Below are 14,523 nucleotides of genomic sequence, written 5' to 3' on the forward strand. Positions count from 1 at the left end.
ACCTGAGCCACCCAGGTGCCCCGGGGCTGACTCAGTCTTAAAACACAACAGGCAAACAGGTTATCCGGGCCCCAGTCAGTGCCAGACTCACCATCTGACTACACTTTTTACTTTTCGGTCTTGTGAGCTCCCTGTGGTCCACAGACATAACCTCAAAGTTTACTTACCCCCTATTTGTCCCAGATCTGTGCTTCTGAAATCCTCTGGTTGGGGTTGGGCTGATTCTGGGTCACAGCCAGAGTGATGACAGGCAGAGTAGCCTTGCAGGGTCAGCCAGCTGACAGACTGTCCACAGGGCCCTGTTCCCCCTGGCACATCATCCCTCTGGAGAAGACTATTTGTCCCCAGGATAGCTGCTGAGTGAGTCAGGCTGAGCAAGAGCTGAGGAAGGTGGCAATTGTCATACATGGGCTTGAGAGCCAGAGAGGTTAGTGAGGGGCCAGCGCCCCTGTGGGCAGCTGCAGAAATTCTCAGGAACGCAGGCCAGATATCTACAGACTTGCAAAGGCAACCGCCCCTAGAAAACCAGACCCAGGGATGACTCCAGAGACACCGGAATGAAAGAAATCACTACCCTCACTCGATAAACAGGAAGAAAATCAATAAACGAATGAGTAACTTCTTCTGGTTGCCTCTTAGGTTTTTTGAGACCACGCCCCTTGGAAGCATCCTGAATAGATTTTCAGCTGACTGTAACACCATTGACCAGGTACACAGGACTGTGACCCATTTCCCCAGTTCAGAGAGAGACCAGACCCCTAGGAGCTTTTCCTCTCTGGTGCTGGCTTCCCCAGATCTGATGATCAGAGCCCTGTGGGAGGAAACCAGGGGCCCCAATCTGATTATAATGCTGCCTCTGTGAGACGCTTCCCCTGTGAGATCTTCATGATAAGGCTGAGGGAAACCACATCCCTTTGGCTTCCATCCAGTACCCTCTGGCTCACTTCAGTAAGGTTCCAGCATATTCTGAACCAAGGTGACTGATTCTGTGAAGAATATTCATTTCAGTTCAGCTTGTGTTCTTTATTTGCCACCGTACTAGATGGTGAGGAAACAAAGTCCTGATTCCTGTTCTCAGGGAGCCTACAGTGTAGCTGGAGATATGAGACGTGTGCCTGTAATAATGTGAGAGAGAAAAACATGGCGGCAGGTAACGCACTGAAGAGAAACACCAAAACTCACCTCCCTCTCTCACCCTCCCCTCCGTCAGCACATCCCATCCACGCTGGAGTGCCTGAGCCGCTCCACCCTGCTCTGTGTCTCAGCCGTGGCTGTCATCTCCTATGTCACGCCTGTGTTCCTCGTGGCCCTCTTGCCCCTGGCCGTGGTGTGCTACTTCATCCAGAAGTACTTCCGGGTGGCATCCAGGTGATGGCAGTCTTTGCCAGCCTCAGGGGAATGAGGGATGGGAGGTGCTTTGCAATAGGCAGTTTGGTACTCTTATTAGAGTAATCATCAAAAAGTAGTAGAGTCCTATCCCCCTGAAAAGGAAAATAGAAACGAAGGAAATAGATTCATCTCCCACTATCCTGATGTAACCATCTCTCAGCACACACACACACACACACACACACACACACACACACACATCGCCATTAATATTTCAAATATTGCCTTAAGAGATATGGTCAGAAATGGAATTGCTAGGTCAGGATGTATACACATGTTTATGCCCTTCATTCATTTTGCCAAAATGATTCTCAGGAGGGTTCTATGAGTCCAGTGACCAGGCTGATTGCTGATGCACGAAATCAGGGGGGCACCTGATGGGAGGGGTGTTATGGCAACCATACCTCCCAGCTCGCAGGGTCCAGAGCCTTGACTTGGAAGCCTTGACTTGAAGAAGCCTTTCATATTGATCGTATTCTCCCTCAGGAACCTTGGAGCCACACAGCCTTTTTTTCCTACTCAACATTTTCTAAGAAGATGCTCTAGAAGTTCTTTCTGGGAGTGATTCTGTTAAACTCTTAGGTTCAAATAATTTTACGAAAATTTTGAAAAAAATCTCTGGACCAGTGTTTATCAAACTGCCAATTACAACCCGTCCGTGGGTCATGAAATCAATATCATAGATCACAGCCAGCATTTTTAAAAAATGAAACTGAACAGATACTCTCAAACCATATGCACACAGTAGCAGTAAGTTTTGCTTCATAAAACCTTTGTTGGGGTCACATAGGGGTGTGTGTGTACATGTGCGTGTGTGTACGTGTGTGCACGCACACGCGTGTTCACACACACACTGACTTGTGATATAAAATGCATTTCTTACTGCAGGTTGTAGTCAAAAAGGTTAAGCACCTTTCCCAAGTGCACATAGTTGATAAGCAACTGGAGTCAAAATACTGATTATCAATAAAAACGATTAAATTTAGATACATTCTGACCACAATCACCTTGCCCATCAGAATCAAGATCTGTGTACTGGATGACCTAGAATCCCTTGGCACCCATGAGGAGCATGTTGGTATTCACAAGTCACAGTGGCTTTTTAAACACCGTACAAGATGTTTTACAAAGTTCCTTTCTTCTGCCAGAGAAACCACCCTGTTCCCCTGGCATCCACTCTGCCTTGGGGACAGTCTGTCCAGGAAAGCTGCTTCCTGCATCCCAAGCTGGCCTCCCTGGCACTAATGTGCTTGAAAAGGTGCAGCGGTGAGGAGCAGGAGCGATTCTGTTTCCTTGGAAACCTCTGGCCTTTCCCCCTCAAGGAGCTTTCTAGATACTGGCCTGTGTTGTGCCAAAACCTATTGTGGTTCCTGGGAAGGGATGGAAAGCTTTGAGTTAGGTCTTTCAGTTCCTTTCACGAGCCATCTCAAGGTTCAAGTTGTTCACCTGTGAAAGGGAACCGACAGTGCCTGACCAGCCTCACCGCACGGAGAGTGAGGCTGTGCAGCGGGGCAGGGACCGTGCAAGGTGGATGATGCCCTGGATGACAGTAGCTGCACCGGCATGCTGTTCAAGCATTTTCCACAACAGCTTGCTGGGGTGGTACCGTTATCTTCCCTCTTTACAGGTGAGACACTGAGATCTGAAGAGGTGAAGCCATTTGCCCAAGCAGTGGTGGGGGGTGGAGCTAGGATTCAGACTCAGGCTGAGCCGGGAGCCTGCCCTCTTAACCGTTCTGCTCCTCTCCCCTGCACAGGGACCTGCAGCAACTAGATGACACCACCCAGCTCCCCCTGCTGTCCCACTTCGCTGAAACCGTGGAAGGCCTCACCACCATCCGGGCCTTCAGGTACCAGATGTACCCCGAGGTGGGGGTGGGTGCGGGTGGGGCCAGGGCCGCAGGTCCTGCGATTTAGTTCTCAGGGCTTGGCTTAGGAAGGCCCAGGACACATGTCTCCCAAGCCCTCCTCAGGCCCCAAGGCCCAGATGATGTGCACCAGAGGGGTTAGGTCCAGTAGGCTCCACTGTATGATCCAGAGAGGAAAATCTCAGCCCTGCAGCCAAGTCCAGAGCCTCTGTGAACTAAGGCAGGGTATGAAAAGAAACAAGGCTGGGACATATCCTCGCATAGCAATGCTATTAAAGATTTTTACATCATGTGGGCCGGCCCTGAGGCCGTCTTTTGAGAACCTTCAGTAACTCAAACACTATGCCAAATACTTTACATGCCAATCTCATTCATTCTGCACTGCAATCCGAGGCAGTTAGCATGATTATTCCCATTTCCCAGATAAGGAAATTGAGGTTCAGAGATGTTATATAACCACTCTGTGTGAGGTCCCATGAAGCCCAGGTTTGAACCTACTCATTCATTCAATAAACATTTACTGAGCTAAAACCCATGCCAGGCACTAAAAAGACAGAGATGAGTCAGATGAGTCCCTGCCCTGAAGGCATTTACAATCCAGGATTATCAATATAAACAATTAAATTTAGATGCATTTTGACCACCATTACCTTGCCCACAAGTATCAAGATCTGTATACTGGATGACCTAGAATTTCCTGGCACCCATGAGGAGTATGTTGGTATTCACAAATCACAATGGCTTTTTTAAAAAATGTTTATTTATTTTTGAGAGAGAGAGAGAGAGAGAGAGAGAGAGAGCACAAGTGGTGGAAGGGTAGAGAGAGGGGGACTCAGAATCCGAAGCAGGCTCCAGGCTCTGAGCTGCCAGCACAGATCCCGATGCAGGGCTCGAACTCACGAACCGCGAGACCGTGACCTAAGCCTGAGTCAGATGCTTAACCAACTGAGCCACCCAGGCGCCCCCACAGTGGTTTTTTAAACACGGTACAGGCTGTTTTACAAAGTTCAGGCCAGGAGAAACCCATGTGGCAGGTACTCTGAAAGAAAGGGGAACACAGGCTATGGGGACAGAGAAGGGAGGTAGTCATGGAAGGCTTCATAGAGGAGAAGTCATTGGAGCTAGCATCAAAGGGTAGATAAAAGTTCACCAAGCTGGAGGAATTCCCCCCAAAACTTCAGTGCCCCTCCTCTACATCCTAAATCATGGTGCTGGGCTGGACAGGAGTGTCTGGGGCTGCCTGGGGAGGGGAGGGGGCTATTGCTCCCTGTTCCAGCCTCTGCCTGATGTATTAGGGCATCTCTCCTCCAGGCAGACAGGCCAAAGACCCCTAACTCAGAGAGTTGGACTCTGGTCTCTCAGCCTCACCTGGAGAGCGATTCCAGGTTATTTTTAGGATGACACAGCTGTGCAGGGTGTGACAATAACCATGCAACACCAAGTCCCATGTCCAGGAGTAACCCTAGGGCTCAAGGACCAGCCAAGAGGATCAGAGTGGCTTGTATCTCCTCCCTCTAAGCCCCAAAGCCCTAGGAGACATGTCCAGGCCCCGGGTACAGCACTGCAGCCCCCCCCCTCACTCCCTGGGGCATCTGGGGCCAGTGACAGGTCATCTGCGGGGTCTTGTCTGAGTAAAGGAAAGCAAAGCAGAGCTCTGCCCTGGCCTTGGCTCTGCTTCCTGGACATCCTGTGCCCCTTTACAAGCCTGTGACGTCTTCCACAAAGAAGCCCCTTGAAACCTGGCGTGACTCTAAGGTCTCCTCTGAGCCCCCTTCCTGTCTCTAGCCTGCATCTCCCCAGTTCCCTTCACTTCCAAGGCCCTCAACACCCCTGGACCTGGCCTCTTCTCAGTCTTAGCAACTTTCCCCTTACACATGGTGTCCTGGAGGCCTTTGGGCTGGGCCACGGGCAGATAGACTGTGGCTTTCCTGAAGAGGCCAGACCCCCTCAGTAGGATCTGAGTGGATCCAGCAACCAGCTTCAGACCCAGCCTACCCTCCGGCAGAGGAACTACTGCCCAGTGAAGCCCCCCACACCCTCCACTGACACAGTGGGTGAGTTTTACATTTGAATGAAGGGCTTTGTAGTCATCCCTGGATGTGGTCAATTCATTGGTTTTTGCCCAGCAGCCTGCCCTGTTGAGTGCTAACTAGCATTTATTGATTGTGCGCTTAGCACACGCCAGGCACTGTGCTAAGTGCTGTGTGTGGATTATTGCATTTCATCCTCTCCAGAGCCCCAGGACATGGATACGAGCAGCCACGTTCAACAGATGAGGCTGAGTAACCCACCTGAGGCCACACACATGGTTGAGAGCCAGTGCCAGGCTTGGAACCCAGGCCTGTTGGACCTTCTGGTTTCTCTAGGAGAAAAAAGTTTGCTTTTTCCCCCAAAAAAGCTTCAAGAGTTCCCAGCCCTGGACTCAGTGTTGGGCTCAGACGTTGTTTCAGTCTAGGCAGGAACCATTACTGTCCCCGTTTTACTCATGAGGAAACTGAACCTCGGTCCTGACACCCAGCCAGTGGGTAAGAACGCTCAGAAGCCAACATGGGTGTGCGTGGCCCCGAGCTGGACCTCCTTCCACATTCCTCACATCGCCACACACCTGTCCCACAAGCTGCATCTCCCACACACCCTCACGCACGCACGCCCACCCCTCAGGCTCTCCTGTCTCACACACACACACGTGCATGCACACACAGACACCCTCGGTGCGCACTCAGTCACACCCGTCAGACGTGGGGTCGCACGTTTGCCTCAGCCGCATCACCCACCTCCACACAGCCACCCGTGGCTGTGCAATCACATGCTCTCTCACACCTCAGAGACTCACCTTGCTCTCCTCAGACACACAGTTTGGGCACGGCCCCTCTACCCAGAAATAATCAAAGTAGAACAAACACCTTCCAGGAGTGAAAAGCAAATGCCCAGTAAGACTTCTTTTGAGTCCCTCTGAGTCTCCTCAGTTGTTTCCTTGAAACCAGTGCTAAGACAGCTTCCGTTCCTTCCTTGGCTCATCATTAAGCAAGTGCTCCACTCCCTCCTCTGGGCCTGGCCAGGCCAGCCAAGTGTGAGGGGGCGGTCAAGAAGAGTGAGACCAGGAGCCCAGGCTGGTCAGAGAGAAGAAGCAGGTCTATCTGAAGTAACGCAAGGAGAAATTGATGAGGGTGCAAAGGCAGGGAAGAAGCCTCCAGAGTTCCTTGTACAGAGAGATCCCATATACCTTAGAGGGTCAGGGAAGGTTCCATGCATTCATTCAACAAGCATTTGTTGACAGTGACAGGTGCTGGGGATGCACTGGCGAACAAAACAGCCATGGGCTCCAGTCTCCTGGAGTTTAGTCTCATGAGGGAGATAAGCGACTAGAGAAACGAATATATGAGCAAAGATTATGAAACAAACAGGCTGCAGAGATGGAGAACAATAGGTCAGGAAAGGCCACCCAGAGGAGGTGCCACTTAAGGTAAAGCCTGAATGCTGAGAGGAGTCAGCTTTGTGAAGAGCAGAGGAGAAAGCATTCTGGGCAGAGGGAAGAGCATGTACAAAGACCCTGGGGTGGGGAAGACCTCGGCATTATCACAAAACCAAAAAAGGAAAAGTAATAAGTTACTTTATTGTAATTTCTGTGGCTGCAATGCAGTGAGCAAGGGAATTTGTGGCATGGAAGGATGCTAGGTTGGCAGGAGCCAGCTCAAACAGGCTCCTGGCAAGGAGGTGGTTCTTTAGCCTCAAAGCCATTGATATTCTAAGCAGGGGAGAGATGGGACACAATGTATAATTTACAAAGATGATGCTGGCTGCTGTGTACAGAGTAGCCTGTGGGGAAACAGCAGGCAGACCTATGGGGAAACAAGCAGGGAGAGGGGCAGGCAGAGGCAAGGGCGATTTTGGAGGTAGAAATAAGACATCTTGTGAAGGGATTGGATGTGAATCCAGGCAATTCCTTCATTTCTGGCCTGAACATCTAGATGGGCAGAGGTGCCCTTTACTGTAAAGGGGATGCCCTGGAGAGAACAGGTTTTGGGGTGAGAACAGGAGTTCGAAGGAGGGAGGAGGTAGCAAGGAGCTGGAAGGGCAGTCCAGAGAGGAATGGCATACGTAAGGTCAGATATGACATGTCTCCCGGCTGCTTCTCTGTAAGTGAGGAGAGGCCTGGGGGCCATGTGGACCCTCAGACCCTCCGCATCCTCCCTCCAGGTATGAGGCTAGGTTCCAGCAGAAGCTCCTTGAATACACAGACTCCAACAACATTGCCTCCCTCTTCCTCACCGCTGCCAACAGATGGCTAGAAGTCCGCATGGCAAGTGCCACCCCCCTCCCACCCCGGGCCCCGGGAAAGGGGCCTCTGATAGGGCGGTGGAGCCAGAGCAAGGGCCAAACATGGGCCAGAGGGCAGGAAAAGAGGATGGAATACCAGCTTGTGTGTGCATACAGGGTGGGCACCGAGCCCTCCTGCTTCTCCCAGCCCCGGCAGCCCTCCTGGTGTCTGACCGGAGCCTCCTCTTCCCCGTCACTGCCTGGGGGCTTGTGTACCTGGGGTGTGTGCCAGTAGCCAGAACAGTTGTGTGTTGAACTGTGATGAGTGTGTGTCTGAAGTGGCTCATATGACCTGTGTGGGCCAGCTGGTGGGGCGTGCGTGTTCAGGCATGTGCAGATGGGTAGGGGGAGCAGCGTAAGCTGTGTGCACACGTTGTCTCCTGGGGCTCCAGCCTTCAAGGCCTCCTGGGTGTCTGATGACGTGCAGGTGTCATCAGGTGACGTGCAGAGGGTGAGCCGCCCTCTGCCCTGAAGGGAGTAAGGTGGGTGGGGGGACACTGTGGCTGTGGCTTCAACCCCTGAGGGCCCAGGCCGGCTCCCCTCCCTCCACAGGAGTACATTGGTGCATGTGTGGTCCTCATCGCAGCCGTGACCTCCATCTCCAACTCCCTGCACAGGGACCTCTCTGCTGGCCTGGTGGGCCTGGGCCTTACCTATGCCCTAATGGTGAGTGGCAGCAGACTAGGGCAGGGGAGGGCTCAGATACCAGCAGTTGGGGAATCTCAGGCACCTTCCCCAACTCAGACACCCTTCAGGCCTTACCCCAAGCTACCGTGAGTCCAATGCAGGACGGACCACGTGGGCAGGAGGGCTAACCCAGGACTGGGGCCGCAGGCAGGTGGTGGGTAAGGATCCACATTCATTATAACCCTCCGGTGCCTCCAGGGAGGGCCTACCCTGAACAGTCAGCAGAAGGCATTGAGGACCTTTGGCCCCTCAGCTGTAAAACGAGGCATCCCGGTGGCCAGGGTTGAACCGAGTGACCACCGACTCCCCACAGGTCTCCAACTACCTCAACTGGATGGTGAGGAACCTAGCAGACATGGAGATCCAGCTGGGAGCCGTGAAACGCATCCACGGGCTGCTGAAAACCGAAGCGGAGAGCTACGAGGGACTGCTAGGTGAGGGGCCAGAGGAGAGGGCATGCCAGGGGAGAGGCCCGGAGGAGGGGCATGTCCGGCTTGAGGCGGCCACAAGCGAGGCTGGGGTAGGCTGGCCCTCCTGGATACCAGCTGCGGCTCCCATGTGCTGCCTGACCCCCGGCCTGGCCCTCAGCACCCTCACTGATCCCGAAGAACTGGCCAGACCAAGGGAAGATCCAGATCCAGAACCTGAGTGTGCGCTATGACAGCTCCCTGAAGCCAGTGCTGAAGCACGTCAACGCCCTCATCTCCCCAGGACAGAAGGTCAGTGGGCTGGCAGGACATAGGGCTGGAAGGCCTCACGGAGTCACCTCATAGCCCCCCGGGGCCTTCCAGGGCTCACACCCAGTCAGACGCCCCAGTCTCCAGCCTGGGCTCCTCACACCGACAAGGCTCAGGCCACCTTTCCCCACCCCCTCTTCCTTCTCCTTCAGCTGCCCTCACTCACCCACTAAGGAGATGGACACTCCAGACTCCCCTGGCTTAAAGGGCTTTCGTCAGAGCCCCTCTGCAAATGGCCGGGGTCTCTACCAGGGCACTGCCCCCTGAGTTTCAGAGCAGGTCATAGGGGCAGAGAGGGAGGCTGCACTTGTCCTGGGGAGGGAGCCCCTGCCTGGCCCTCTGACCCAACTCTCTGATTCCCTCCTCGCTCCCCCTCTGCTCTGACGCTGCCCCTCTCCTTCTCTTTGTCTCTGTCTCTCTGTCTTTGGCTGTGACTGTCCGTCTCATTATCTAGGACCTTTAGGTGTACCTCTGTCCCTGCCTCTGGCTCCTCCCATCTGTCTCTGCCTCTCTCATCCTTCTCTGTCACCATCTCTGTCTTTGTACTCATCCCTTATTGTCATTTCTGTGGGTACCCATGGGCCAGGAAGCAAGTGGGTCAGAGATGACTGCAGTTTAAGGTGGGGCACCCAGATACATCCCTGCACACCACACTCAGACGCCCCATGCCCCCCTACCATACCCGTGCACACAGAGTATGTACGAGCGCCCCCGGCATTTCCCCTGCAGCCGCGTACCAGGCACAGCAAGACCTACGCCCAAGCCCAGGAAAATGGTCCCTGTGGGAGGCCCCTCTAGACCCCTCTAGACCCCTCTAGACTGCAGGAAGCAAGCCCAAACTTCGGCCCGGGCCCGGCCAAAAAAGAAACTGGTCAGAAAGCCAAGACAAAAGAGATGCTGTGACCTCCAATGCCTGCGTACCCCACAGCTACTCACAGTGTACCTCCCCTCTCTCCAGATTGGGATCTGTGGCCGCACAGGCAGCGGGAAGTCCTCCTTCTCTCTTGCCTTCTTCCGCATGGTGGACATGTTCGAAGGTGAGTTGTATGACAGGCACCCCATGTGTACCCACAGCCGCCAGATGGGACCTCAGTCCTGGTGTGTGGTCAGATGTCATAGGAGGCCCAGCAATCACTGCCCCCCCGCCCCCGCATCCTCCATGGGACCCATATCCCAGGCTGACCCTGCCCCCAGCACCGCCAGCTCCCTCACTCCCTGGTGCCCCACCTGAGACACTGTCCCCACACAGGGCGTATCATCATCGACGGCATCGACATCGCCAAACTGCCGCTGCACACCCTGCGCTCACGCCTCTCGATCATCCTGCAGGACCCCGTCCTCTTCAGTGGCACCATCCGGTGAGCCCCACCACTCCACCAAGCCCACCCCGGGCCCAGGCCCCACACCTGGAGCATAGAGAGGAGGGGGGTGGGTAAGGCCAGGAGCGCCCGGCTGGGTACCCATCATCCTGGGCAGGAAGCCCTGCTCAGGCTCTGGGCACTCACAGTTTTACCCCCGTGCCATTCTTTTTCCCCGTTAGGCCTAGGCAGGCACTGGAGGGGGTAGCCTAACCATCAGGCTGGGAATACTTTCCTCCACCCACTCACCAGCTGGCTGCCCCCTGCCAGCCAGGCCCCGGAGGCGATCGGTTCTGGCTCCCTGTTCCCTTCACCAGCCTCGCTCTCTGCCAATCCCCAGGGACGGAGCCAGGCCCCTGCTCCCTTCCCTAAGGGGACCTTCTGTGTCACCCTCCAGATTTAACCTGGACCCGGAGAAGAAGTGCTCTGACAGCACGCTGTGGGAGGCCCTGGAGATAGCCCAGCTGAAGCTGGTGGTGAAGGCGCTGCCGGGAGGCCTGGGTAACTATTCATGCCGGAGCAGCCCGAGGCACGCAAGGACGTCTGGATGGGCTAGGAGGCAAAACTCACACCCATGTTTTTGGTTTGCCCAGAGTTTAGTTTAGAAACCGTTTAGTTTTACCTTTTACCTTATGGGAGCTCAGAGAGGTCAAGTGAGTTGTCCCAGGCCACACGACTGGTCAATTCAGGGGCTAGCTCCTCCCGCAGGGCCCAGGGGGGACAGCTGTGAGACACAGCTTGCAAGTTCATCATATCATGGCAGTGCATTCAGCCCAGCCCGCCCCGTCCACCTGCCTGCCCAGTTCTGCCCCAAGGAAGGAGAGGACAGACTGGGAAATCACAGGTACAGGTCACTCTTCAAGGCTGCAGGGAAGACCCTGCCCCCACCCCAGATGTCAGCAGAGCCTCGGTGTATTCGCTACAACCCCTGGGGCAGTGGGGGCTGGCCAAGCCTTGGCTTCAGAGAATCACCCCACCAATGCCCACACACATGCGGCACATACACACTCAGTGCACAAGCCCCCTCCTGGAACTGCCTGGGGCCACAGCAGTGCAAACCTGCAGAGGGCGCTCTTCTCTTTGAAAATCCACACAGAGAGCATCTATGTCGTTGGATAAGGCGCAGCAACCCTGGGCACACCTGTCCTCATGACATATGCCTGCATATCTGCCCCGGACATACATTTTCCAACATTCCCCAAGCCATGCCATCTACTAAACTCCCAATGCGAGATTAACTCGGCCCTGCTCCTCCCCCCTCACCCGGGGCTGTTTTCAGATGCCATCATCACTGAAGGTGGGGAGAATTTCAGCCAGGGTCAGAGGCAACTGTTCTGCCTGGCTCGGGCCTTCGTGCGAAAGACCAGCATCTTCATCATGGACGAAGCCACGGCTTCCATTGACATGGCCACGGTCAGTCCTGAGCACATAAATGGGGTGGGGTCTTGGAGACAGTTTTCATGGGGTGTTAGGGTGAAATTTGCAAGAAGTAGTCCTGAAGCTCAAGTTGTCTTTAACATCAAGGGCCATTTGTGGCAGAAAAGGCAAAGGACTGGGGGACCCTGATTCTAGTCAGTCTTAGGACATGTTTATAGTGTCCGTACACACAAGCTGCACACAGACCCACAGAGACTTCACACTCATCACCCGCCACACAGCACAGCCAGACATACAGCACACATACGTGCACAGAGCTGAGCCCCCAACAGGTTGAGCCCAGCTCCTGAATGCTAGAACTTGGTTGGTCTTGGGAGACAAGGACCAGACAGAGGGAGTGGTGGGCTACTGGGATCACATGGGAGCTGGACCATAAACCTGGGCCCCACATCCCCAAAGCCAGGCCAGACCCCATCCACTAGGCAGATGAGCCAACAGCTGTCGCTCCCACCTGGCAGGAAAACATCCTCCAGAAGGTGGTGATGACGGCCTTCGCAGACCGCACTGTGGTCACCATCGCGGTAAGGGGCCCCTTGTTGGGGTTTTGGGAAACACCCAGAGAGAAGACTGGCCTCTTGAGGCTGCCATCAGAGGACAGCCACTGGGCTCACCCCCGGGCCTGGTAATCAAGAGAGGACCCTGGAGTAATGCAGAGCAAAGAGTCTGGAGGGCTTGTGGGGAAACCGCATTGTAGGATGTGGAGTGTGGGAGGATTTGCACCTGCACTTCTTCAGATCCTCTCTGTTTCTCGAGGTTCCAAGGCCCCGTGAGCTAGGCTAGGGTTACTGCTCCATAGGAAGTGGAGGTTGGGGTGTGGGGCAATCCTGAGTCTTGAAGCCTAGAGGTGAGGGCAGAGCTGAGATTTGGTAAGGGAAGGGGGGTATCATTAGTGGACAGAGGGCTTGGAGTCACAGCCACCCCAGGAAAAGGCAGTGGCCACAGAGATGGGACATTCCATCCACAGGCCTCCTCCTCCAAACTGCAGGAGGGATACCCCCAGCTGCCCCTTCTTTGCCCCCCCCCCACCCTGACCGGCCCCCTCCTGCCCCACCCAGCACCGTGTGCACACCATCCTGAGCGCAGACTTGGTGATTGTCCTGAAACGTGGCGCCATCCTTGAGTTCGACGAGCCAGAGAAGCTGCTCAGCCAGAAGGACAGCGTCTTCGCCTCGTTTGTCCGTGCAGACAAGTGACCTGCTGGAGCCCAAGTGCTGCCCCATACCCCGCCCTGCCCCTGCCTCCTGCCTGGGCTTTCTCACTGTACAATCACTTGTAAATAAAGAGATTGGTTATTTCCTACCGGAGGCCTTGAGTCTGATGGGCAGGAACCAGGAGTCTGGACCAGCCTGGGGTCCAGTGGAGCCAGCCTGCCTGGCATCAGGCAGACCTGAAGCTGTGTTAGTGTAGGCAAAAGTGTATTTCCTTATCTGTGAAAAGAAGGTTGTATTAGTCTGCTCAGGTTGCCATAAGAAAATAGCAGACTAGGAGACTTAAACAGCAGAGTTTTTTCTGACAGTTCTGGAGCCTGGAAGTCCAAGATCAAGGTGTCATAAGTTTGCTTTCTCCTGAGGACTTAGTTACCTCTGCACAGGTCCTATATCCAAATACTGTCACACTGGGGGGCTTCAACATATGAATTTAGGGCATTAACAAATGGATTTAGGGGATGGGACACAATTCAGTCCATGACAACAGTTATAGCATTTTTGTGATTATCTCATCAGACTAAGTGGTCCCCTTCTTTCTCACTTTATTTCTTGGATTAAAATTGTGGGGTACCCTGAATTGGTACTATTTCCAATACAGACGACAGGAATCCAACTCAAAGTGGCTTAACCAAAAACTGGAATGTATTGCCCTAAATGACGGAGAAGGCCAGGAAGTGTACTACTTCAAGCATGGCTGGATCCACGTGTTTGACATCAGGGATGTGTCTCCATTTCTGGGTTCCATCTTCCTCTCCCTCCCTGATGACAAATGGCCACTAGCACCTCCAGCATAGACCCTATCCCTCTGAAGGAGAAATGCTTTTTCCCAATAGTTCCAGCAAAAATCTTGGGAGCAAATCTCAATGGACCAACTTAGGTCATACCCCCACCTCCACCCAAACACTGTGGCCCGAGGGCGAGGATACACTGACTGGCTATGCTTGGATCACATGACCCCATCTGTGTCCCCCATATAGAGGCATTCAGAATGGGAGAAGGGTGGTCCTTCAGAGGGAATCACAGTGCATATACCACACAAGTCGGCCAGGTGTTGGCCAGAGATGCTGAGGCCCAGACACGGGGGAGACCAAAACAACAGATATCCTTTGCTTCTATCAGCATCATGAAACAGGAGTACATACCTGCCCTCAGTCAAGAAATGGCAGGTCCTCGTTTACATATCATATTATTATTTACATGTTGCCTTCAGTACTGTCTATACCAAACTCTGGGTGTAGACCCAGGAGTCTTGGGCCTGTGTCCCTCTTGGTTGCAAGGGCGTCAGAGCAATGTAAGGAAAACCCACCAGTCACTGGAAAGAGGCCCAATACAGACCTTTTGGATATTCCAGGAGCCAGAGGGAATCAGGAAGTGAGAGCTCTGTAAGGCTTAGCAGACAGCCTAGGGGAGGCAAGATTTGAGTTGGGCGTGAGAGGGGTGGGACTTAGACTGGCAGAGTTAGAGGAAACGACCCATAGGGCAGGGGGAGGGAGCATAATATCAGAGAGCCTTAAATGCCAGGA

At 53.9% G+C, this 14,523-nt stretch overlaps 1 protein-coding gene across 4 annotated transcripts in view; it reads left to right on the plus strand.

Moving 5' to 3' along the window:
- Positions 1-13,091, plus strand: part of ABCC8 (ATP binding cassette subfamily C member 8) — a 78,118-nt gene extending 65,027 nt beyond the window's left edge. For 3 of the 4 annotated variants that reach the window (XM_040495699.1, XM_040495698.1, XM_040495700.1), the window contains exons 27-39: positions 640-709; positions 1,211-1,368; positions 3,146-3,238; positions 7,454-7,556; positions 8,126-8,239; positions 8,574-8,694; positions 8,849-8,979; positions 9,956-10,034; positions 10,247-10,355; positions 10,753-10,856; positions 11,635-11,768; positions 12,251-12,313; positions 12,848-12,985. In XM_040495699.1, the coding sequence (XP_040351633.1) occupies positions 640-709; positions 1,211-1,368; positions 3,146-3,238; positions 7,454-7,556; positions 8,126-8,239; positions 8,574-8,694; positions 8,849-8,979; positions 9,956-10,034; positions 10,247-10,355; positions 10,753-10,856; positions 11,635-11,768; positions 12,251-12,313; positions 12,848-12,985 (1,417 nt within the window). Of the gene's footprint in view, positions 1-639; positions 710-1,210; positions 1,369-3,145; positions 3,239-7,453; positions 7,557-8,125; positions 8,240-8,573; positions 8,695-8,848; positions 8,980-9,955; positions 10,035-10,246; positions 10,356-10,752; positions 10,857-11,634; positions 11,769-12,250; positions 12,314-12,847 lie in introns of all 4 variants that reach the window. The other variant, XM_040495697.1, reaches the window with a different exon arrangement.
- Positions 13,092-14,523: the final 1,432 nt, after the last annotated feature.

The sequence above is a fragment of the Herpailurus yagouaroundi genome, unplaced genomic scaffold, assembly GCF_014898765.1.
Source record: "Herpailurus yagouaroundi ecotype Mexico unplaced genomic scaffold, PumYag 187, whole genome shotgun sequence".
Classification (NCBI taxonomy): domain Eukaryota; kingdom Metazoa; phylum Chordata; class Mammalia; order Carnivora; family Felidae; genus Herpailurus; species Herpailurus yagouaroundi.